Source organism: Hypomesus transpacificus, chromosome 10 (assembly GCF_021917145.1).
Source record: "Hypomesus transpacificus isolate Combined female chromosome 10, fHypTra1, whole genome shotgun sequence".
Lineage (NCBI taxonomy): Eukaryota > Metazoa > Chordata > Actinopteri > Osmeriformes > Osmeridae > Hypomesus > Hypomesus transpacificus.
Window position 1 is genome coordinate 6,086,864 of NC_061069.1, and position 24,516 is coordinate 6,111,379.

Sequence of the window (24,516 nt, forward strand, 5' to 3'; positions counted from 1 at the left end):
GGGTAATTCTATTCAACACTGAGATTGTCTTTGAGGAAACGTCAGTTGGAGCCAGCCTCATCTCCTGTGCACACAGTGAGTCCACCATACACTACCACTTCAGGCTTAGTGTGGTGAGTAAGGTTATGTGTCAAATTCACATTTTTGTCTGTAAATATTATTTTCCCAGAATATCCAAGGCTGGTTTAAATATATGGTCCCAGAACCAGTTTTTATTGAACCATGTTTTAAGGCTTTTATTGAAATTGCAGCAGAATACAAAAGTCACGTGGTCACATGTCTGAGAAAGAACAATTAATGTAGAAAATAGGGTAAAAAAAAAAAAAAAAGTAAATTAAAATCTTCTCCTGCCTGTTTGATGTAAAGGCTCCTATTTAAGATGCTCTGAGTCGATGGTAGAATTCACAGGAAATTATAGTAAATTCATGTGATGAGATATTTACTATTTGAAAGTCCATTGATTCTGGGGATTACATTTATCGGGGCAGTAAACCAATTGGTGATTTAAATGCAACAAAACAAAACGTGTGAGTGTGTGTTTGGCAGGTATTTAAAAACAATGATGATGTGCGTGTCCAACTTCAGTGTCTGCTCGTTAGACTGGTGTAGATGTACATGTAGGTAGTTGATGGCATGATGATACTGCACTGGTGGATTTCAAATTTGTTGCCAATTCAAAACCATAAAACCGCATCTTTTTTAAAAACTCATCGTAAAAAGACCCAAACATTTGACAACAAATATATGGAACATAAGAGGTGTAGATAAAAAATAGGTTTGCTCCTTGGTTACAAGGTCTTACTAGAATTGGCCAACTGAAACGAACCCCGTGTGTCTGAATGCCATCTGCATGAGGAGACCATGCCCCACACACACGCGCACACACACACACACACACACGCACACACACACACACACACAGTGTCCATGGGACAAACCAACACACCAACACAAATAAACACCTGGCCCAGTCTGGGCCTAGTCCTTATTGCCATGGTTACTATCCCCTCTTTTCCCTCCTCCCCATAGGGAAGTACTGGAGCTTTGTCTTAAACTACAGCCACGTCCCTCAGTCAGTACAGTAGAGGCTGGAGACGGTAGTGCACTGAAAACACCTGCTCCTCGCAGGCCCCAAAACAAAACACCAGATTTATAAAAACCAACGACACAAAACCCCAGCAGAAGCCGAGTCACTCGGTGACTTTGGCCGCCTCAAAGTTCACCGCCAGCTTCCTGTGTTTCCTTTTGGAGGCGGAGCCGGGGGTGTGTCCCGACCCGGGGGTGGAGGGGTTCTGGCGCGACGCCTGGGGGGTGGAGGGGGACCTGGACGCCGACATGGCCATGTCTGGGGGGGTTTGGCTGGACGGAGGCGGAGTCTTGGAGGGCGTGGTGGCTGGGGAGGGGGGCTGTGGTTGGGCCGGGTTCTGGTTCTGGTTCCTGGCCACTGTGTGGGCGGCGCTGTAGAACTCCCGCGGCTCCTGGCTCTTCCTCCCGGATGACACCCTCTTCTTAGTCACCTGAGGGGGGGGGGGGTCAAAAGAGAGACCAGGTTCCCGCGGTGAACACTGTGACGGTGGAAAAGGCCCCGTTTGGTGTTCACACATGAAGCATGCCCATTGGCCTTTCGACGTCTCACCTGCAGAGGGACAAACTGGTTGTGCGACCCGATGGGCATGGCTGGGGCCTGGGGCCTGGCACCGGGGAAGGTGCCCCCGTAGAAGGGCTGGCCCTGGTGGGGGGGCATGGGCATCCCCCAGTGGAGGGGGCCGTAGCCCTGGGGGGGCATCAGGAGAGCACCTAGAGGGAGGGGGGAGGGAGAGACATAAGAGCAGGAGGGAGGGGTGATAGAGAGAGAGCAGGAGGGAGGGGTGATAGAGAGAGAGCAGGAGGGAGGGGTGATAGAGAGAGAGCAGGAGGGAGGGAGATTCAGAAAAGAACAATGTTCAGAAACCCTTTTCCTCCCCCCCAGTGTCATCTCTACCTGTCGCCCAGAGCTCTCACCTGCTTGGTTGAAGACAGGAGGCATGTGACCCAGAGGGGGGGGTCTTATCTGCCCGATGCCAGGGAACAGGGGAGGGGGCAGGGGGAACCCAGAGCCCACAGAGTTCTACCAACACAGGAGAAAACACACGCACGAGATGAGGAGATTGCAACCGCAAAACTCTAAAAATGACCTTAGATTCCGTACGGAAGACAGGCAGAGCCAGAACTGACCAGGCGCTGCAGGGCGAACAGGGCAGCCTTCTCTTTGGCATCGTTCTCCGACTGGCACTGAGGGCCGTGGACCATCAGGCCAGTAGACAGCTTCACCTGGCACACCACCAGACCCTGCAGGACACAGCACAGCTCAGCACCCTCTGTGGATTCATACACACTCGTGTGTGTGTGTGTGTGTGTGTGTGTGTGGGGCTGCCTCTGACCTGTCTGTTGCGGAGGACAGTAAAGTCTGGTGGAGCCATGCCCAGACCCACACAGATCCTGGCCAGCTCTGAGGCCACACTGGGAACCATGGCAGCGGGGGCCATGGGGGGCGCCAGCCCCCCCCCTCCTCCTCCTGTCCCTGGGGGTAACATGGAGTCTCCCTGGGGGGCATTCATCCTCGCAGCTGGTGGGGGACGGACAGAGAGAACAGGTAAGGAAAGAGTAAAAAATGGCGTGATAACTCTTCCTAACCAGTAGCACTTGGCAGAGACCAGGGCTGCTCATGTGTGATATCCATACAAGACTGACAGGAAGGATGTATGCCCCTCCCTCCCTCCCCCCTGTGGGGGTGAACATACTGCTACTCTAACAGCAGGGTCCTCACCCAGCTTCTTGGTGGCTCGCTTCTTGTTGTGCTGCTGGCTGGCCAAGGGGGCGGAGCCAGCAGGCTCCTGGGCGGGACTTCCTGTCCCAGAGCTGTCGATCTTCAGCATCTCCTTCAGGACCAGAGTCCCCTTCTGCGCAGAGGAAAACAACCAATCATATAGCGACACATCCATAACTTACAGCCAGTGAGAATTAGATCAACTTCGTCACTGGCCAATAAGCTGCCACAAATGAATCAGGGTCCTAGGCTGAGGCTGTCCATGGTCAGAGACTCCCTCCACCACAGCCAGATGATGAGCCAGACCACAGGCCTGACTCCCCACAGCTCAGGGAGGCACGTGTTACACATGCCGTCAGGAGAGGGCTACAGTGATCGCCCTTCAAGCTGCTTCAATGTCCTGGGTGTGTGGGTGTTCGTCTCATAAATAACACTGTGAATGTTTTAAATGTCTCACAAAAGTGGTTTCTCACGTTAAGAAATGTCACACCCTTGACTGTGGTCAATTCCATTATTTTTGCTATGGTGTGGTCCAACTGTGCAAAGTGCAAAGTCCTGAGGCGTGCAAGGTGGTTTGTTATTCCTGTGTGCACGTAATGTCTGCCGTCTGTCAGCGATTTCTGGGACCACTGATAAATGTAGCCTAATCCATCCTCCAGCCCGATTTACACGTACCATGGCAAATGACTGGGGAGACAGCGGGCCGTCTGATTGGTTGATTGGCTCCGGCTTGGGAAGAGGGGGAGGAGTGTGCTCGTTGCCCTTGGAGATCTTCAGGTTGGCAATCAACTCCTCGAACTCTGTGGAGGGCTGAGGGAGAGAAACATGCTTTGGTATATGGGCAGAGAGGACACTGAACTATGATATGATATATATGAGGAGTCAGATGGCTAAGCGGTTAGAGAATCAGGGTATCAATCAGAAGGTTGCCGGTTCGATTCCCGTCCGTGCAAAAATATGTTGTGTCTTTGGGCAAGGCACTTCACTTGCCTCAGGGAGAATGTCCCTGTACTTACTGTAAGTCGCTCTGGATAAGAGCATTTGCTAAATGAAAATGTAATATGTGTGGGTCATCTGACATGCAGGCAGTTCTGAACAGTACCTTGTTCTGAGCACCAAACACAGAGTTGACATCTTCATTTCTCTTCAGGAGTCGGATACTGCCCGCAGGACCCTGTAAAATGACACAGTTAGGACACACACACACACACAAACAGCTCCTCTCTCACACACAATGTGTCAGCCTGTCTTTCACATGAAAAAAAACGCACCCACGCACACACAGGACGGACTGGTGATCTGAAGTGCCTTGTGACAGTACGCTGACATGCTCCTAAATCCAATAAGGAACCCTGCACCAGTGGATGTTCATAGGAAGCTCATTTATTGACGCGTTTCTGCTGGTCTACAGTCCGGTTACGTGCGGACGAGTAAGACTGGGGACTTCTGGGGGCCTACAGCTGAGGTTCATGGGAGTCGCAGTTCTCTGGAGCCGGTTCAGGGGGGGGTGTGGTGTCTAGAGGGGGAGGAGCCTAACCAGGAAACATCGCTAAGGTGTCAGAGTCAGAGAAACCATCACAGCACACCCACACTTTGAACACTCCTATCCTCTCCTCCAGTGAGGTGAAAGACATTGCTGTCTCTTTGGGAGGGCTAGATGTGTGTGTTAGAAGGCCGGCTAGGTGATGAGAGACACTCACAGGTTTGTTGTGGGGCTGCTGCTGCTGTTGTTGATTCAGGCCCTGCTGGAACTGTCCTTCCTGGTTGTGACGGATGTGAGACGTGAGGGACGGGTCAGATCAGGCAAACAGGCAAGCGCGACACACACACACACACTTTCTGGACTTACATTGTTCTGCCAGTGAGCTGGAGGTTTCTGTGGAGGCCCAGTGCTCTGCAGAGCCTGCCACACATTGCTGAACTCCTCGTCCTTACCCTACACGCACCAGGAGAGAGTGGGGTGGGTTTGTTGACTTCTTTAGGTTTTGAGATTTTGTTCGTTACTCAGCTAACATGGTCACCTCCTTAGTTGCCTACGGACGGGCAGACATGTACCTTGGGTTGGTGTTTGTGGCTGAGGGCTTTATGCGGCGAGTTCTTGTTTCCCTGAGATTCATTCCTGAGGAAGTTCTGTCTGCCATTTTGCTGCTGAGCGAGAGGGGGAGGACACACAGAGGAGAGAGAGATACAGGATGAGGAACACAACAACAGGGGGTGTGACCGTACCTGTGTGGGTACTAGGGGGTGTGGTCATACCTGAGTGGGTACTAGGGGGTGTGGTCGTACCTGAGTGGGTACTAGGGGGTGTGGTCGTACCTGAGTGGGTACAAACGGAGAGCGCGGGGAGTGGTTCAGGCCGACCAGCTGGGCTTTGTGAGCGTGAGACGAGGATGGCTGGGGCTTGACGATGGCAGTGAGCTTGTGAGAGCCTTGCTCCACCCTCACGCCGTGGCTCAGGTTCATGAGGGCCGAGGGCGGCAGCCTGTAGCCCCGCCCCACCGCACACCTGGGAGACACACACACACACACGTCAGAACACTGAGCCCTGTGTTCCAGAGGTCAAACACGGAGCCCCTCTGCTTCTGTCCTGCCGTCATGTTTAGGTGAGATATTACCTGATGGTGAGTCCTCCAGCAAACTCCTCATCAAACATCACCTCGTACAGGACCTCCGCCTCGCGCTCCGCTGTGCACAATAACACTTTAGAAACAGTCTGCAGGGGATGGTCTGTATGGGTGACGTGTGTGTGGGTATGGGTGGCAGGTATGCGTGTGTGCTGGTGACAGATGTGTGCATGTGTGTGAGTTGTCCACTCACCTCCCTTGATGCCGATAACAGTTCCTCGGAGGCCCAGAGGGACAGAGAAGCTCTCTCTGACGTTGACCACGCGGTCAAACAGATGGTACTCTGCATCTGGGTCAGGAACCACGCCATGCTGCTGCTCTAGAGGCTACGAGCCACACACACACACAGAGAGACACACACACACACACAAAGAGAGACCATTTATAAATCCATGTTTATGTAAACACATTGGAATGGCGTTCCCTCCCAGATGAATGAAGGACTAAACAGTGTTCGAGTAGAGAGAAACACTCACCCTGAACAGTAAATGTGGCTTCACTGTCACACGCACTTTCTTGCTGCTCTTCTTCACCTAAGAGAGACACAGAGAGAGAGAGAGACACAGAGAGAGAGAGAGAGAGACACAGAGAGAGAGAGAGAGAGAGAGAGACACAGAGAGAGAGAGAGAGAGAGAGAGACAGGGGTAAATGACCATCAAGTACATACATGAAGAGGTGGTTGTGTCTATGTAGGATGGCTGTGTGTGCTTCACCTTTGCCTTCTCCACCTCCTCCTCGATCTTCTCCACAATGCCCGTGTCCAGGACCTGCAGGTCACAGGACGAGCGGGACACAGAGCTGACGGGGTGCGACTTCAACCAGGAAGTGATCTCCTGGACCTTTTCCGCCCTGCGGACACAACATGGCAGCCAACACCATCACTGGCTGCTCTGATACACGTGTGTGTGTTTTAGTGACCATGACGTCCTGTACCCGTTCTGGTCCTCCCCTGGCCAGATGTCATCTTCGTAGAACACATCGTCGTGGCTGTTCCTGGACACCAGGTCAAACACCTCTGAGAACCTGCAGGGGGCGACAAACACCAGGCTTGTAGACAGCGCAAAGTTCCTTGGGTGGAGGGACGGAGGGGGAAACTCCAAACCAGAGCCAGGCGTCGAGCGTGTGTGTACCTGTCCAGGTACTCAGACAGGAGTTCCTCCACGGCAGGAGAGTACAGCCACTCCTTCTCGGTTCTCTTGGTGTAGCCGGGAACCTCCTCGTTCTTCTTGTTGAACTTCAGGTTCAGCCCCACGTTGGCCTTCTGCTCCCCGTGCGGGCTGGGAGAGAGAGAGAGGGGGGACACAGAGGCACCGGGCGTCAGCTGGCTGCAGCCACATCAGGAGAAATGGGTCACGAGTCCAACCCATGCCGATTGGACGAACAACTCACTTCTTCTTGGAGCCGCGGCCGATGAAGATGCTTCCTGAGAAGCGGGAGACGAGGTAACTGGTGACTCCGAGGCGGGAGGCCACAAAGTATCCAGGACTGTACTTCACACAGTATCTCTGTTAGAGAGAGAGGCAGGGAGAGAGAGCTTACAGTGGATGAGTGTGTGTGTGCCTGCAGTTAGGTATGCCTCTGTGTGTGTGTGTGTGTGCTACTTACATGCTGGTTCTGTATCAAGGCTTCTAGCTGAGGTTCATGAGGTACAGTAAATACCACCCTCACCCGTCCTTCTTTGATGACATCACTGGACTCCTGCACCTGAGGGCCAATGGGGAACAGTAGTGAGTGGGGATTCTGAGACTGGATATACATACTGGTGGTTCTCCTCTGGGCCAACCAGGAAGTACTGAGGAACCAGGAAGTGATGCAGACCTCTCCCATGGCTCCGTAGTAAGGGCTCCCGACCATAAACACAGATGTTGCCGGGGGAAACAGCTCTTCCAGGGTCTTGAAGCGAGAATGAGAGGAGTCAAAGGCCTTGATATCCTGGAAGAGAGAGAATGAGGGGAAGGAAGCTTGAGTGAAAAGATGAACATTACACAGGGCTGCACCATGACCCGAGCGGCAAGGGTGTGTGGGTGTACCTTGACCACTGTCTGGTAGGCGAAGGGCAGGGCCTGCTTGGCCCACTGCTTCTCCAGGTGCACCTCCCCGGACTGACCAGGGACGTACTTCCTGCCTGTCAGCTGCTGGACGTACAGCAGCACAAACGTCTCATTCACCACGATGCCCTTGCGCTTGTTAAAACTGGAGTGGGGGGGAAGGAGAAGAGACACTTTATGTCGTCGGAAATGAACATAGTTGGTCGATCTAGGCAAAGCCAGCACTTGGAAACCCCCGTTGCTGTTTGGATAGGTGTGTGTGTGTCTTACTGTTCTGTGATGCCCTGGACATCCTTCACCCAGTCCTTCTGCTCCTTGTCACTGAGGTACATGACCTTGGTGGGTGGGGGCGTGCCCTCCTCGTACAGGCGCTGCACCCCTGCAGGCTCCTCCAGACAGAACCTACAGATGGACACACATCAAGGACCACTCACAAGTGTTGACAAAGAAGGGGGTTTTATATGGAAATGTCCGTGGGAGCCCAGTCTTACTTGGTCTCCCCGTCACACACTGCAATGACCCTGGCCTCCTCTAGATGGGGCCAGTTGACGAAGATCGACCGTCCCAGAACCTGGGCCGCTACATTGTCACACACCTGGGGGGGATGGGGGGGATAAGATCACAGTCAACTCTAACAGCCTGTGGATGGCCTTCACCACGGGTCCTAGAGAGAGACTCTCTGTGTGTGTGTGTGTGTGTGTGTGTGTGTGTGTGTGTGTGTGTGTGTGTGTGCGCTTACCGGCTCCCCCTCCTGGCTGGGCAGGATCTCCAGCATGATGTTCTCTCCTCTACTGCTCTGCTGGAATACCACCACTCCATTCTTCTTCTTATAGAACTGAGAGACCGCCATAAAGAGAGCGAGACAGAGAGACACAGAGAGATACAGGGACAGAGAGAGAGTGAGATCACAGCGTATGGAACAAGCCCGTAACCCACCCCAGACACCAGAGCGGGGTGTACCTTGTGGCGGATGTGCTGCAGGGTGGGGAAACCACAGAAGTAGAGCGCCCCTCTGTCGATGCTGCGCCCCACGTGGTCTAACGGCACGTGCCACGCCTCCATGGGGATGGGCGTCTGCCTGCCCAACAACAACAGCAGCAGCACGGAGCGTTAGCGCCACAGGACCACGGCTGCGTGCGCGTGGTGCTGTTAAGACAGCGTGAGCGTGTGTGCAAGTGTGCGTGGTTTTGGAAAGGTGAGAGCATGTGTCAGAGGTCAAACCGGTAAGTGGGTGAGTGAGACAAAGTGGGTGATTGAGACTGAGTAGGTGAGAGGGTAAGTGACACCGAGTGGGTGAGAGGCTGAGGGAGACTGAGTGGGTGAGAGGCTGAGGGAGACTGAGTGGGTGAGAGGCTGAGGGAGACTGAGTGGGTGAGAGGCTGAGTGACACCGAGTGGGTGAGAGGCTGAGTGACACCGAGTGGGTGAGAGGGTGAGTGACACTGAGTGGGTGAGAGGGTGAGTGACACTGAGTGGCTGAGTGACACCGAGTGGGTGAGAGGCTGAGTGACACCGAGTGGGTGAGAGGGTGAGTGACACTGAGTGGGTGAGAGGGTGAGTGACACTGAGTGGGTGAGTGACACAGAGTGGGTGAGAGGCTGAGTGACACTGAGTGGGTGAGAGGCTGAGTGACACAGAGTGGGTGAGAGGGTGAGTGACACAGTGTGGGTGAGAGGGTGAGGACAGTTACCTGACGTGGCAGTGTGTTATGTTGGGGAAGAGCTGGAGCAGGGGGGAGGCGTAGGGGTAGTCCAGCTCAGAGTCGTAGGTGTACACTGCACACTCCGTGTGGCGGTTCCTGCCTTTCTCTGCCTTGCTCATCTTATCATTGTACGGCTCCATCGCTGCCAGCAAGTACCTCTGAAACACAACACAGGGTCAAACAGCCTGTTCTTCATCCCTTTGTAGAACTACAAAGGTGGGTGTGTGTGTGTGTGTGTACCTCGTCTATGAAGGGGATGAGCACCACAGCCTCCCACTCCTGCTGCTTGCCGTTGAGGTCCGTCTTGAAGTCCAGAGGGTAGTACTCGATGATGGAGGAGCTCTCTGAGGTCATCAGGTGCTACGGACACACAGGCCAGCAGGACGTGAACAAGGACCTCCCCACTGTGCACCAGTTTAGACATGCAGCGTTCTCTTACTGGGTAACCGGCACAACAGGCAAGGGTTTGAGTAAAGTGAGAGAGAGAGATAGATAGAGAGTGAAAGAGGAAGAGAGAGAGGAAGAGAGAGAGAGGGGGGGTTACCCTGTAGCACTCGGGCAGCAGGTCCTTGCTGGCGGCAGGCAGGACTCCCAGCAGCTGTTGGAAGGGCATGAAGGGCTGGCCCATGTCAAAGGTCAACTGGAGCTCCGCAATGTTCCGCACGTCAGACAGGAAAGGGGCGTAGTGGTGTGGGTAGTACCTGCAGCCCCACACAGACGGATGGTCAGCCACACACACACACACACACGTTACAAAACAGTGACCCCTGAATACCGACTGCGACCACACGTACCAGCTCCAGGACTGCACTCCGTGGTAGTAGTAGTGAAGAATCCACTGGATTCCTTCCACATAACACCGTGCCTGACTGGCCAGGAACTCACTGAAAAGGAATAGGTATGTAAGGGAACACTGTTGGAATCGCACGATCTAAGCTTTCTAAGTGGGAGTGGTGAAACCTCGGACAATGTGGGGTGGGGGGGTGATTGAGTGTCTTACTCAAGGGCATGCATAAGGGTAAGCCATGGCGTTATCTATAGACTCACTCCGAGACTACGTCGACCCCCATCTTGGTCATGTAGTAGGTGCGTTTGTACTGGCGGAACTCCGCTTCAAACATGTCTTCCTCCTCGCCTTCCTCCTCTGCGGCGGAGCGGCCGGGAGCTCCGCCCCTTCCCGCGACCTCGTCTAGAGCCGCCAGACACATGGCGCTCTCCTGCTTACACACACACACACACACGTGCGTAAACACGCAAGTCTTCAGCACACGGAGCATTTTGTGGTTTTGTACGGATGTCTGTGTGTTTACTTTGTATAAACGTGTTTGTGTGTGAGTTCCCCTCACCTTGTCTTTCTTCTTTTTGTCCTTGCTCATCGCTGCCTCCTCCTCGGCAGCCAGCCCCGCCGCCTCGTTCAGATACTTGTTCCCCACCTTGCTCTCGAACCACTTGAGGTCCACGAACACCTCGTTGAAGTGGTCCCGGTCAAACTGGAGGGAGGAGAAAGGTCCCGTTGACATTCTCACAACACAATGCCTCCCTAAACATATCCTTGTTTGGTAATTCTGTCCTTCTCTACACGGACGTCACCAGTCTGGTCAGTCCCGTGACGCCTCCAGGAAGGGGACCTCACCTCGGAGAGTTTCTCCAGGTACTTCTCAAAGTTGCCCATGTTCAGATGACCATTCTCGTTGAGGTAGCCTGAGGGACGCGACCAACAACACAGTTACATGAGGACTACACTGTGCATGAGATTCTGTGTAGCGCTTTCAACAGGCATGGTTGGTAGGTTTGATGAAGACGTGTGTGTGTGCGTGCGCGTGCCCTCACCCCCCAGCGACGGCAGCACGCTGATGTAGGTCCTATAGAGGAGCGGCAGGGCGTCGTGGTTGATGTGAAGATGAGGAAGGTGAGGAATGAAGTCGTTGCCCACCAGGAAGCCCATGAGGACCCAGTCATCGATGATCCGCTCCAGGTCGTACTCAAATGAGATCCTTTTCTGAAGGGAGGGGGGGGGGGGGACATATAACACAGGCGCAAACCGTGATGCAACCCAGCATCGTGATCAAGCGCACGCACGAGTACACAGTTACGGCAGTGTGTGGCTCACCCTCAGGTCTGAGAACTCGTAGTCGATGTATTCCCTCATGAGGGACAAGTGTAGCAGATGAAAGGTGGTCTCCTCTGGGGCGGTTATCCTACGGTAGGAGAAGAAAGAAGAATTGAGATATAAAAGGGACTAGGTTGTCATAAATCATAACTTGAGCACACACACACACACACATATCGAACACACACACACATCGAACACACACACACACAAACGCACCTCTTTTGGTTCTTTTTCCCTCCGAAGCGGACCTCTTCTCTGAGGAGTGAGAAGTGAGGCTCGTGACTGGTGAGGCCCAACATCATCTAGGAGGTCAGAAGATCAGCATCGGGGGAATAAAACAAACGGCATTTCATATTTATGAACACACAAACACAATCAACCACATAAACTACTGAAAATAAATGACACATTCACTACCACCCACCAGGTCAGCGTCCAAGCCATACAGGCAGTGGCGCGTATTAGGGTTGTGTCCCGGCTTGGAGTTCTCTGAGCGGATGAATTCCATGATTTTGTGCTCTCCCTCTCCAGGGGTCTGGGGGGATACGCAGACACAAAACACAGTCACGGTCGGGACTTCTCCAGGTGCGATCAAACAGTTGCACGTCTCATTCCTACACAGCACTAATGGAAGTACATCCAAACGGAATAATGGAGCAGGTGAATGGGTATAGTGACCAAACACGTGAGTGACCCCCACCTCGTGGCCAGACAGGTAGACGTTCACACCCTGCCAGTTGTGGTCTGTGGACACTTTGTTGTTGACAAAATACTTGAGCTGCTCCTGTAGTCGGGCCATGAAGTCAGTTCCTAAAGGACAGCAGAGATGAGGCTTTTAGTCACAGACAGATGCATGGATGTGTGGATGAGGGTTGAGGTAGGTAGGTGGGTGGGAGGAGATAGGAAAAAGAAAAGGGTCATTGCGTGTTTGGATGGAAAGATGCTTTTAGGGGGAAGGCAGGTCAGTATGTGGGTGGGTGGATGGATTGCTGGATGAAGGGAAGATGACAAATTAAAGAGGTTCCAGTACCTGGGGTGATACAGTTGGAGTCAAAGCGAGCCTCAGTCGGGAGGACTTCACCTTTCTCCAGAGCTTTTTTTATCTTGTCCTCTGCTTCTTTGGCCGACCTGTCCAACAAAAACAAACAGGACGGAAATTTACTTTACTGCCCAGGAGCAAATACAGACCCAGCATTGAAGAAATGATCCAGTCTTTCATCCGTGAGGGCTCACCTAAACCTGCGACCTCTCTGCTGGTTCATCTTGGCACGAGGAGCTACCCCATCCACAGCCATGAAAAACACCTTCCTGGGCTTGATAATTCGAAACAGCACCTCTAAATAGTGGAAGATGTCTGCAAAGATCTTCTCCTCTGAGATCCGAAAGTGGACGTCCTCATCGTTGGGGTGGGAACACTGATGGATAATACCATTCATGTCCAGATACAGGTTGTCAAATTCTGGAATCTGAATTACACAAGAGAGTAGGAGGAATAAGTCAAAGGTCATTTACGATAATATTCTCGCCTGCTTGTTATTTCAGTAACAAATATAACTACTAGATAATGTGTGTAACGTATAGATTTCGTGTTATTTTTTGATGTAGCCAAAATGTTAGGCAGTTAACCCAGTAATATTATTACTGAGCTAATAATAACAATAGATGTTACCCCTCGCTTGCTGGCTAAGGTTAAGCAAAGGTACTGTAGGTCATAATTTTCGTGAAATGTACCGTTACAAGTACATGTGTATATGAATCTACACTACTATAAATATTAGTAAGAGCTCACGCTCTGACAGAGGCATGTTATTTTGATCAAATGTGTGTTTCATCCGTCTGTAATCGACTACTCCCATTATAAAAATGCAACTCAAGAACATCAGGTAGACAAAGTCTACATTGAACCAGGCTAGCTCTAGTTATATGGTACTACTACCATTGGTAGTTCACGACATTACTCATGTTGACGTGTTTTAGCTGCAGGGTAGCCGTAAAAAGAAGCACATTCTGTTCTGACAAGCAGTTGGCTGTGATTTGTTTGTACCTTGGAAAGTACCAGCTTGATGAACAGAACAAAGCAAACTCAACAGAGCCAGCACTACCACTAGTGAGCTACTTGGCCAGTTAGCTACGCTAACAACAAAACAGCAAATAACACAAAAAATGCCATATTACATACGCTAGCTAGACTCGGATACTAACGTTGGCAAGATACAGTAGCACTAGCCATCTCCAGATTTAGACAAGACATTGACGTGTTTATTTAGCAGACTATGATGTAACTAAAGCAAGCCAGGATAGCTGACCTGGCTAGGTGGCTAACATATTACGTGGAGCGGCAGTGAAGCTGGTGTAACTCGGCCTGCTATATTTAGCTTGTTAGCATCAATAATATACCTGGTGTTCCTTGACAACTTCGCTCAGGCAGGGGTATCGCTCCGAAATCCATCGATAAAATTTCGGCACTCCCATCGTCACCTCAAACTCTTCCCTTTAAATCAAATTAAAACAGTTAGGTAATGTGAAGAGATATCTAAAGTAACATGAGAAGTTGCTTAGGATACGGAGTCTGTCTCTGAAGTAGTGTAGCTACTAGCCTGTGACAACAGTCAGCTAGTCACTGTCCAATCAGTAAACGAGTCCGGGCGGGACGACGTGAGAAATACGTGACGGCGGCCAATAACCACACACAAAACATGACTTCTGAGTGGCAAAATAAATGAACCTTTTAACATATAATTGAATAAATACGTAGACTAATGTTGTTTAATTCGAATCCGAGCGTTATCTTCCAGCTTCTTAAATACACGTTCATGCAACTCTGTTCTTAATTGTGTCTGATTCTAGGATTGGATTCAAAACGCACTGGAGTTTAAAGTCATTAATGTTTAAGTTCTTTTGAGACTTTTAAAGCATTTAAAAAGCCTTCAAAACAACTGGCACATTGATATAGTTGACATTTCCTTTCTTGTGTGAATTTAGCAGGATGAGTAACGTAGACACGATAAAACCAGAGAACACATTATGATAAAGTAATAATTGCGCTCTTTCTGGTGAGTAAAGATAGACAACAAGCTACTGTACTAGTTGTTATAAAAATATATGTCATATATGTATATATGAATAAATTATTAGGTAATCTCTTCTGATAGTGGTCGTGTGTGTCAGTGGCAACCCTTATATGGGGGTTATGAACACCTTGAAAAGGGGAAGTAAACTGGCAACTGCAGTGCGTCGTTTGAGAGACGCACAACCTATGCGCACAACAAGGAAGCTAAATCTAGCCAGGCGGGCAGCCATTCGGTCATCCACGAGCTCGCGTTGCGCCCTATTAAAGATTGTTGTTTTTTTAACCGGATCCTTCAAAATACCAACACGATGTTCAATAGAATGACAAGCCTTTGGATGGGTGATGTAAGTTAAACCCTATCTGTTTATTACGGTACAGGTTTGGTTTGGTTGCTTAACGACCGTCGTCTTACTGTACAGTCAGTGCTAGAGCTAGCTATCTGGGCCAATACGTTTTTGCCAACTTGCCTGTTGCCTACAGTACTGTATCATGTGAAATCACCCAGTGTTGAATTTTTATGCACGAAATAAATTAAATGCAGCAGTGTGATGAATAGTGTGCACTCAGTATGTATTTTGGGTTACACAACTGTTATGTAATCCTAGCTAGACTAGCACGGTTTTAGCCAACCTACTTCCTGAACATGCATCGCCGCCGCCTTCTGAACGTCTGTATATATAATGGCCGCGGCCATACCGAGCAGTGGCTCACCTCCGCCACCAGGTCTTCAGACTCCACAAATTGCTCCATTGACATATTGGCTAATGAGCATCTCGTTGTGTTTGCAGCTGGACCCATACATGGACGAGAATTTCATAAAAGCAGCCTTCAGCACTATGGGAGAAACTGCGTATGGCGTAAAAATAATTACGCACAGGGTAACTGGGTAAGTTATCTTGTACTGTACTATTACTGGTTCTGAGGAGTCCTGAATGGATCTGGTGAGCATTGTGTTGGTTTCAGCATTATCCATTTCCTTCTGTCTGAATTTTATTGTTTATGAACTAAAAAGTGTGTGTGATTTTGTCTAATCTGCCTATGTCCGTCTCCTGCAGTGGTTCAGCTGGGTACTGCTTCGTAGAGATGTCCGACGAGCCGAGTGTTGACAGATGCGTCCACAGACTGAATGGGAAGCTTGTTCCTGCATCAAATCCGGTGAGCATGATAATAACTAGGAGCTTTGTCGTTGAATAGTATTCCTTTCAATAAAATAAAAGTGGAACAACCAGCCACCTTTTGTTTCCTACTTTTGTCAAATAATTATTTTGTTGACAGCGGAGCTTCACTAGCATTGGCCTCCACCTTGCCTTGTTAAAACGAGAACCGTCCTGTATTATGGGCCAGTGTTACTTACTGTCCTGACAGCCAAGTTACTAAGCTCCGTTATCTCCCTCATCTGATAATTAAGGTGGTTGAGGTTTGTTTGTAAAATGATTTTGTTTGAAGCTGGTGAATAAACTCTGTTAGGAACTAACTGAGGATTGGGATAAAGGCTGTACGGGGTGGTGGAGGTATGTAAACAAGCACCATATAACAACAAAAATAATACTACTCTCTATTCTCCAGCAATATAAGTCCTTACTACACGCACGTGTCCCTGCGATGGCATTAACAATCTCTTTCTTCTCCTATACAGCCCAGGAAGTTTAAGTTAAACTATGCGACCTATGGGAAGAGGCCAGAGGCAGGGTAAGCAACCCTCTCTCTCATTGGCAGTTTGACCTGCTTCTGTAGTGGTTGTAATAGTCCTGATTGAGCTTTAGAAATTAGCAATACACTGATATAAAGTGTTATCTCAACTTTTGGTTCAAATTGATGATGTTCTTTTCTCTCGTTTTTAGCCCAGAGTTCTCGGTCTTTGTGGGAGATTTGTCTTCGGAGGTGGACGACTACCAGCTTCATCAGTTCTTCTCCAAGAAGTACCCATCCTGCAAGGGAGCCAAAGTAGTCACAGACCAGTTTGGCAACTCCAGGTATGGGCACCTTCGAGTAGTCTGCACCTACGCCTGGACAACAGGGTCTCAGTCAGCTTCATGGAAACCAATTATCTTTGAAACTGAATTTGGGTTCACAATTCGCTGTTACACCATGACATTTTCACATATCTATGTCAGTGGTTTGCGGAACAGTATGTGGGGATGTGCTGATGCGTCATTGTATGAGTTCACCTCTGGTCTTCATTCCAAAGAGAATATCAACACCTTGTTCCTGACCTTTTGCGCTAAAATGATTGTTTTCCCCATATAGGGAAAGCAAGAGCAACTCACAATTCAAGTGATGCTACCTCATATTAAAAGTAAAAAAACCAAGTTTCAGTTCTACCATACCATATTTGTTTAATTTTGTATTCCCTATTTGAATGCGTATGATAATGGAGAGTGTGGAGATGGGAGGTTACGCCTAGAAACTCAGCGCTGTGCTTGCTCCCTCAGGGGCTACGGCTTTGTGAAGTTTGGGGACGAGAATGAGCAGAAGAAGTCTATAGAGGACTGCCAGAACTCCTCTGGCCTGGGAGGCAAGCCCATCAGACTCAGCATCGCCGTCAACAAGAGGTAGGGAGACGTCTCCTGGACCACTACAGCCCCATCGGAATAGTCTAGACTTGATCTCAAAAGATGTTTTGGTACAAAGCATGGGGTTCTCTACACAATCTCTGCTAATGTTGTCTCTTCTCCAAGATACAAAGCACGCTTGATTAGGTGCATGGTCATCGTGACTTGTGCAGAGCAGTTTCATCTGCTAATGATATGTTCATGACAGCCCAGCCTGGCTTTATAGCCACTAATGTTCAGTTCTGCATCCAGCTAAACTGCCTTCAGTATTCTAGTCTCCATTGAAATCTGTTCTCCCTGGGTTTTGTCCCGTCTAGCCAGAAGATGAATAATTACCACAGTCAGAACCAGGGTTACCATAACAACTACCAGCAGCAGCAGTACTACCAACAGTCCGGTCAGAACTACTACCCCCAATGGGGCTATGACCAGTACAACAACTACAACAACTACAACAATGGCTATAACTACAACTATGGACCCTATGGATACCCTCCCCCTGGGCCCCATGGCATGATGGGACCCCCCCCTCCCATGGGAATGCCTCCCATGCCCACTGACATGACTGGGGTGGCCGAGGTGAGATCATGCACACATTTGAGGAAAGTTGTGGATCTGATTGAGTTTGTCACGTGCACAGTTGTTGTTGTTTCGGGTTTTTAAGCCAAATTGGGCCTCACTCGGAGGGTAGATATAGTGTTATTCACTCTACACGTATCACAAATGTACAACCGACTCAACAAGACCAAGGACCAAGTCATAATGACCCCCACGCTGTTGGTCGGAAGACTTCTGAACTGTTTCCTGTTCTCTCCTAGCAAACCCAGGAGTCTGAGGAGGCAGAGGAAGAGACGGCGGAAGGTAAACACCTTGTGTGTCCACAGCACCACCAACCTGACTACACAACACACAACCTGCTACATGACACTTCTCGTGTTTCCAACTCCTCACTATCCAGTCTGGGCTCTGTCCAGTCTGGGCTCTGTCTCTCTACACCCGCTTAGAACTAATACTCCTTCTGTGTCATCAGGTGACTTATTCTAGCCTATCAGGGCAAGTGGCAGAACTGACCTTCTGTACAATTTCCCCCACTTGTGAAACCGCTCGTCTCCTGTGATCGAACTCTTCTCTAAAGTGTGACATGTTCTGCTTCCCCTTGCAGAGCCCAACCCTCCCCTGGACGTGGCGTCCATGAACAAGGAGTACATGGAGCGCAGCGAGGAGCTCTACGATGCTCTCATGAACTGTCACTGGCAGCCGCTGGACTCCATCACCTCCAGCATCCTTCCTTTCTCCTCCTCATGATCCTTCCTTCCAGACTGCCTTCCTCTTGCCAGCCTGGTGATTTACACTTTAACTCGCCATCAAATTAAATGTCTTTTTTCTAGGATGAGTGACTCACAAATAAACGCCTTTTTTTTGTATGTTGTACACGGTAGCGATTGCTGACGCAGCCAGTTGTTGGAACCGTATTTTTGTGTATCAGAATCTTCCCTTGTTTTGTTTTATGAATATCTCAGATGCTCACTTAAGCTATACATTGCGAATGTGAATGATCTTTCTGGATTTGAAGTGCATTTCAAAAGGGGAGTTTTCTGGTTTGTGCTCCCTGGACAAACAAATGTCTTATGTATATGACTGGTCATGTGATGACTCTTTCATTGGATATTCTAGCAGTTCTGTTTGGGAGGGGAGTTTCAATTCATGTAATCAGTTTTGTTTGTGTTCTCGCTGTCGACTGTTTCCTGATGTTCTTTAGCTGTTGGTCATGTTGGGGACATTTGAAGTAATTTTAATAAAAGCTTATTTTGGAAAAAGCACATTTGAGAAGTTTTTTTTGTTTGTTTAATTAAATGTTTTAATGAACCTTGTCTTTGGATTAGAATAGACTGGAAATACTTTTTCTGTGGGTATGGGTTTCTGATATTGAACAGAATATCCTTAAAATTCCCAACAATTCCTGTTCTGAATCAGAGATGCTGCTTCCCCCTTTAATATCTGAGATGCCAGAATAATATTTGCAAGCATTACCATCAAGTTTAAAGTGTAGGTTTTAATGTCACATTCATATGGGTCGTTATAAATCCTTGAGTTTCTGCATATGATGATGGTCTATCATCCATATGGATATGCCTTTTCATCAAACAATAGTCATCCTCACATCTAAAGTCCCTTATCCTTATATAACCACAGGTTACATAGCACAGCACAGGTTATCGGGTTAAGAGATTTTAGCTGGTGCCTCCATCTTTGGGCCCAGCCTTGGTGGTAAGCAGTCCCACTCCGGGCCTCCCAGGGCAGTACCAGCTAGGCCCCATCCGGTACCAACCCTGGTAGAGCCCTCGCCAGGTCAGGCAGCCCAGCGCACCCCCCAGCAACTGTGTGGGGAACTGGGGGAAGTACGCTAGCAGGCAGAGCAACAAGAAGATCCAGAGTGACAACAGCAGCACGCAAAACAGAAAGAGCAGACGCAATGGCGCCCCAGATGCCCCACCCAGAGTCAGATAAGGCCCAAACACAGCCGTTTCCTCTGCCAAGATAAGGCAGCAGAGGCAGAGCAAGAAGGTGTCCTCCGAGACCTCGTACCCCCGCCACAGCATCCCCGAGCCCACACACACCGCCTTGCTCTCCCCCTCCCGGAGCAGCAGCAGAGGCTGGCCGTTGGCGCCTCCTCCCTGGCCCTCCGGAGAGGAAGCCAGGGGCTCGTAGCAGCTCCCTGTGGCGTTCTCCAATAATCCCAGCAGCTGTCGGAATCCTACCCACAAGCCCCCTGCCACCGCCAGCCTGGATAGGTGGCGCAGGGAGAGACCGAGGGATCGTCGCACTGAGAAGGACAGGAGAAAGACAAAGGAGCCGACAAAGACACAGGTCCAGCCCCAGCCAGACCTCAGGAATCCCCTGGAGAAAGAAAGAGTAGCAGTTGGGTACAGTAGACAAACTGAGCATATTCTGATACAGGAAGTAAACATCTATCAAACGGTTGGTACCATAAACACATACAACAAACTGTATTGTGGTATTTACAGAACCAGAACAATAATTTCTGCCTGAATTCTAGGAGTACCCATGGGTGTACAGGCTTAAGCTAAGCCCCCCAGGTGTGTTTACTCTGACTAGTGAGGGTCCCTCCTAAACCTTACTTCTTGGTCTTACCGCCAGTCCACTAATGGAGATGTTACATTATTCTCATTAAAATCAAGAAAGTAGTTCCAACTGTACAATCTGAGAATATCCAAGTGCTACAGTAGTTATTCCCATCTCCCTCAGATAGATAAGGATTGTTTTGGGGTGGTCTGAGTCTGATCCCAAGGTTTACAGGAAGTGGGCCTCACCTGTATAGGAAGTGGGTGCGCTTGGCAAAGACGCTGTATTGGGACACCCAGAGACTGAGGGCTGGGCCAAACATCACCAGGCAACCAGTGAGCAGCAGGTGGAAGTGACGGCGGACAGAGACGTTGCCTAGCAACCCTGCTGCCAGGTCTGTCACCACCACCAGGATGGTGTTCAGAAACATCTGGAATCAAACCTGGATCACGATTGAACCAAAGAGGGAGAAAAGGGGAACAAAGCCTCTGTGGACTTTCCTTCCAGAAACTGAGCACAGTCAGTTATCCAATCTTGGAATGCAGGGGTGTAATCCAAGAAGTACTTCTTACGAAGACGTGTCCTCGCACACTGGCTTGTGAATTTCAGTTTTTGATCACTTGCATTTCAGAAACTCCAAATGTAGAATCACTCATGTGAATGCATACTGTATATTCCAGTTAGATGTACTTCCTGTATCCAATACACTGTCAATGTCCCATTCCTCAAAAGCCCTGCTATTTAAGTTGTTACAACAATCTCTTCATTTCAGTTGAGTTATATCTGGTTGAAGGTCTTGCAGAAAAGTATGATGTTCCTTTCTGGCGACTTGACTCGTGTCCCCTCTTCTGTTCCTTTTGTTGAGGTCACTGCCTAGCTTGTCCCTGAACCGCAGACAGAAATGTGGTCATCTAAAATGGCCACACTTCTTCCCCCTCTCTCTTTTTCCCACTGGTCATGCAACCGTTCCTGCAGACACTAACTGTTGTGAGTGTGGAGTTTCCCCTTCTCCCTGCTCTCTCTCCACCCCCCTCAAACACAGGCAGACATATGTTCGCTCCCTGCCATACATCCCCCTTTGCGGGTGTCACATTGCTATTACCAAAGTTCATAGGCCAGGGAATGCAGAAGCGAATGACACAGCAACTAATGTGTGAACCTGATTACAGGGGCTTATGAAGATGAGCATGAAAGAGAGATGTTATGCTGACTGAGCACTTACGGCGCCAGAGAGTAATCTTGAAAAATGTCCAAGTTATGTCGCAAGATTTTAGTTATTGAAGGTATCAGTTCAAATGACCACAAACAACTTTGTTAGTCAACAGTATTGAATGGATGTACAGCGTGAGTGTGTTGTGCTCCCCTCTGCTGTCTAAATGCCAGGGGAAGGCTAAATAAATAGGTCTCTTCTGGTGTGTGTGTGTGTATTTATAGTTGTAACCTCTGTACTTTACCCCCTCATCGTCCCACCCACTGCTGCTCTCTCCATTCTTAGACTCAGCTGTCAGTGCGGAGGCCTGTCTCTGTCAATCAGGAAGCCTCTCTCTTTTCCCTCTGTTCAAACTGCCCTCGCTCTTGCAGCTCACTGTCTTTCTCACGCGCTTTCTGTTGTCCTCAAACCCTCTCCATTCTTCTTTTGCTGTCCCGTTTCTCTCGACTTTACACGCACTCTTTCCAGGTATTTTCCTGTTCTTCTCTTTGCTGCCCATCGCTGCCCCGCTTTTCTCTGCTCTCTTTCTGTGTCGCCCTTCTCTCGGCTCCCTCTGTCATCACCTCCACCACGTCTACCATTTCTCGCTCTTGTATTTCAGACAGGACTAGTGTCCATGTCTGTGCTCATTAATAAATATGTACAAGGCTGCGGTTTGAAAGTCTGAAATAAACCATGACCTAATTTCAAACGCACCATGAGAGTCCTTTGTCTTAAATTACTGACAATGTATTATTATCTCATGTGAGAGCTGTTTAATGTAACACTGTGTTCGCCCAAGTAAGTGCATTAACCGTGGCTTTTCATGAAAAGCATTTTACATTTAGCTAATTCAGAGTTTGTAATGATTTGTATAATTGTATTAATTTACATTTTGCCAACAGTGCTACCTTTCAAAAGTAACTGTATCTCACAGAATAATTGATGACTCAAGGACCTAGTTAAAGGGGTCTGATCTTTTTAACCTTCACTGCTTCACCATGGGTAACGTGTGATCAAAACACATCAATTTGTATTGAGATCTCACAGACCTAAGAGTCCACTCAAGCAATCCACATTTATAGAGCTTTGGTGTCACCTACTGGTAGAAGAAAAAGTCAAGTCACCCTATTGAGACTGCAGGTGTGAGAGTGACGGTCTGATTCTGCTTGAAGACTATGGATAGGGTGGCTATTTTGTGGACTGGTGTGGCATTAATGCTACTGTGTGGTCAAAAGCTGCCATTGTGGGCTAACCCGTCTTGAATTGCTGTTTAACTTAGAGCCTGGGTTGCCAGCACAGATTTTCATATGATCCAATAAGATGTGGTATACATTATACCTGGAGCCCGACACAATGGCATGTAAGGTATTCAGAGATAATACTTTTCATCTAGCATCTTGGATGGCCTTTTGTCCAGAAATGCCCTGTCTGTTTAACAGAAATAGATTCCCAACCCAATCTCATAGTACAAAGCAGAGCTGAGAAAAAAACGGAATTCCTGTCACCTCCTGTCATTCCTTTAAGTCAAGGAGAATGTCCAGCATGTCAGCAGGGAGACAGACTGCCTGCTCTGTCTACCCACATGTTGACTCAAGACTTGTGGATGCTCCCCTCATATCTTACCTCAGATTTGTCTTGCCATGCTCAACTGGCATTTTATGAAAGATATGCGATATATAAACAAATTGCCACACCCAAACAGACATGCCATCATAAGAATGAAGCATTGGAAATGTTTATTTTTAGCGGCGTTCCACAATAACAGATCATCATTACACGTGACTGGATGAGACATTGGCATCGAAGTTACCAATAAGTCTTAACAGAATATCAGCTTACACATGTGTATGTGCTATTGTACCGTTTGATCAGTAACACTCCTAACTGTCTAAAATACTTCACTGGGAACCCTCCATTCCCCTGTCCTTTGGTTCAACATAAGCCCCTGTCTCTGCTGGTGAACCAACAGTCAGCTGTGGGTCTTACCTGTAATCCCCGTCTTAAGGCTATGACAGATGGGACACAAACAGCTGCATTGGAGCCTCATTGTCTTTTTCTTGGTCCTCCAATGGAGGTGCTGACGTCCTCTCAGAGGAGAGGCCAAGCGAGAAGCGTGCCAGGAAGGGAGCGAGGGCAGAAGACGATGACAACAGGAGAGATTGTGGAGACAGAAGCCTCTCATCTCGGTGTCTGTGGAAGTGGGTTGAGGAATTAGGGTTGGTTGATTTATAAGGTGCTCCACACTGACATGTCTCCAGTCCTTATCAGGGGTGAAACGTTGCTGATAGCGACTATGGTGAAGTGCATGGCTGTTGACAGGTCAATGAAAAGCACCTGGGGAGTATTGGACTCAGGCCTGTCAAACTTGCCAACTCCCTGAACTATGGTGCCCTGCCTGTTGTTGTTGTGGTCATTGACCTCTGAATCCATTCCAGAATCCCAACCAGGACAGAAGTTAAAAGTATTCAAGAAACAATGGAAATACGAGAGCTGTTTTATCAGTCACCCTGAGAAATGCGGTGGAGTGGATGAGATTTGGCACTGGGCAACCTATGGTAAATGAATCCCGGACCAAAATCCTCTTTAATGGCTTTTATCCCTCCCTATTTCCATAGGTAAGACTGTGGTATGGAGTATGCCCATGCCTGCATAGTGTGCAGAAGGGTCACTCATGACAAACACATGGCTGCAGCTGACATGACGGTAAGACACATGCTCCAGGGCACTCTCATGAAGACTGCATGCCTGGGTGGTAAGTATGCCATAATGAGCCATGTGCTAATTTGAAACTATCGCTCAGCCACTTAGCCCTGTTATCTTAGCTGTCAAGTGTCTCATAGACCACCTGGAATTCAACCATTCACAGTTATAAATAACAGACTAGACACAATAAGATAAGAGCCGCCATGTTTAAGTCTCTTCAATGGAAGATATGCTGTGGATCAGCCAGGCGTTTATATGAACATGAACATGACCTAATCTTCTTGGACCACCACAAGCAGAGCAGGCAGGACAACAAACAGATGGATGGACAAAGACAGGGTTTGGGCGGAAGAAACATTCTTTGTGTTCCCCACTCACCTTTTCTGTTCTGCATTGACCCCTTGTCACTAAGGTCATGTGGAGCTAAGACAGAGTAATGGATACATTAGAGCAACGCAGTGCTTCAGTGGGAGAGAAACATCTAGTGTGGGAGAATGAGAGACAGAGGGCTTGTTTGAGTGTGACTCACAGATTAGAAATGTAAGATTCCTGGATGTGTTCCCAAAAGTCACACACCAGACTTGAGATATGCGTTTGGGGGACGGGGTGCAGGACACATACAA

General features: G+C 49.0%; 3 protein-coding genes across 5 annotated transcripts; 1 reads left to right on the forward strand and 2 right to left on the reverse strand.

The window, feature by feature from the left end:
* Positions 1-209: 209 nt before the first annotated feature.
* On the reverse strand, positions 210-14,131 carry xrn1 (5'-3' exoribonuclease 1). 2 transcript variants are annotated; one of them, XM_047027743.1, is made up of 41 exons: positions 13,690-14,131; positions 12,526-12,758; positions 12,323-12,420; positions 11,993-12,102; positions 11,717-11,827; positions 11,509-11,594; positions 11,290-11,377; positions 11,010-11,178; positions 10,813-10,880; positions 10,526-10,669; positions 10,227-10,396; positions 9,974-10,063; positions 9,724-9,880; positions 9,420-9,539; positions 9,168-9,337; positions 8,439-8,556; positions 8,218-8,313; positions 7,970-8,073; positions 7,749-7,880; positions 7,461-7,623; positions 7,249-7,362; positions 7,036-7,134; positions 6,820-6,935; positions 6,561-6,707; positions 6,364-6,453; positions 6,144-6,279; positions 5,907-5,963; positions 5,624-5,756; positions 5,422-5,491; positions 5,123-5,312; positions 4,862-4,951; positions 4,656-4,742; positions 4,507-4,566; positions 3,909-3,980; positions 3,482-3,616; positions 2,807-2,939; positions 2,421-2,605; positions 2,215-2,328; positions 2,002-2,107; positions 1,637-1,797; positions 210-1,517 (listed from the first exon to the last, which is right to left on the reverse strand). In XM_047027743.1, exons 1-41 carry the CDS (start codon positions 13,762-13,764, stop codon positions 1,191-1,193), a joined length of 5,124 nt encoding a protein of 1,707 aa, XP_046883699.1. In that variant the 5' UTR covers positions 13,765-14,131; the 3' UTR covers positions 210-1,190. The 2 variants fall into 2 exon arrangements, with proteins under 2 accessions (XP_046883699.1, XP_046883698.1); XM_047027742.1 differs by having other exon boundaries at positions 4,862-4,954.
* Positions 14,132-14,534: 403 nt separating this feature from the next.
* Positions 14,535-18,734, forward strand: trnau1apb (tRNA selenocysteine 1 associated protein 1b). The gene is made up of 9 exons (XM_047028216.1): positions 14,535-14,706; positions 15,151-15,248; positions 15,418-15,517; positions 15,999-16,051; positions 16,204-16,335; positions 16,795-16,914; positions 17,232-17,493; positions 17,733-17,775; positions 18,077-18,734. Exons 1-9 carry the CDS (start codon positions 14,671-14,673, stop codon positions 18,217-18,219), a joined length of 987 nt encoding a protein of 328 aa, XP_046884172.1. The 5' UTR covers positions 14,535-14,670; the 3' UTR covers positions 18,220-18,734.
* Positions 18,735-18,794: 60 nt separating this feature from the next.
* LOC124472644 (fat storage-inducing transmembrane protein 1-like) lies at positions 18,795-21,768 on the reverse strand. Of its 2 annotated transcripts, XM_047027618.1 has the most exons (4): positions 20,247-21,768; positions 19,751-19,812; positions 19,568-19,642; positions 18,795-19,472 (listed from the first exon to the last, which is right to left on the reverse strand). In XM_047027618.1, the coding sequence occupies exons 1-4, from the start codon at positions 20,426-20,428 to the stop codon at positions 19,222-19,224; spliced, it is 570 nt and encodes a 189-aa protein (XP_046883574.1). In that variant the 5' UTR covers positions 20,429-21,768; the 3' UTR covers positions 18,795-19,221. The 2 variants fall into 2 exon arrangements, with proteins under 2 accessions (XP_046883574.1, XP_046883573.1); XM_047027617.1 differs by having other exon boundaries at positions 18,796-19,472; positions 19,568-19,812.
* Between the last annotated feature and the right edge of the window lie 2,748 nt (positions 21,769-24,516).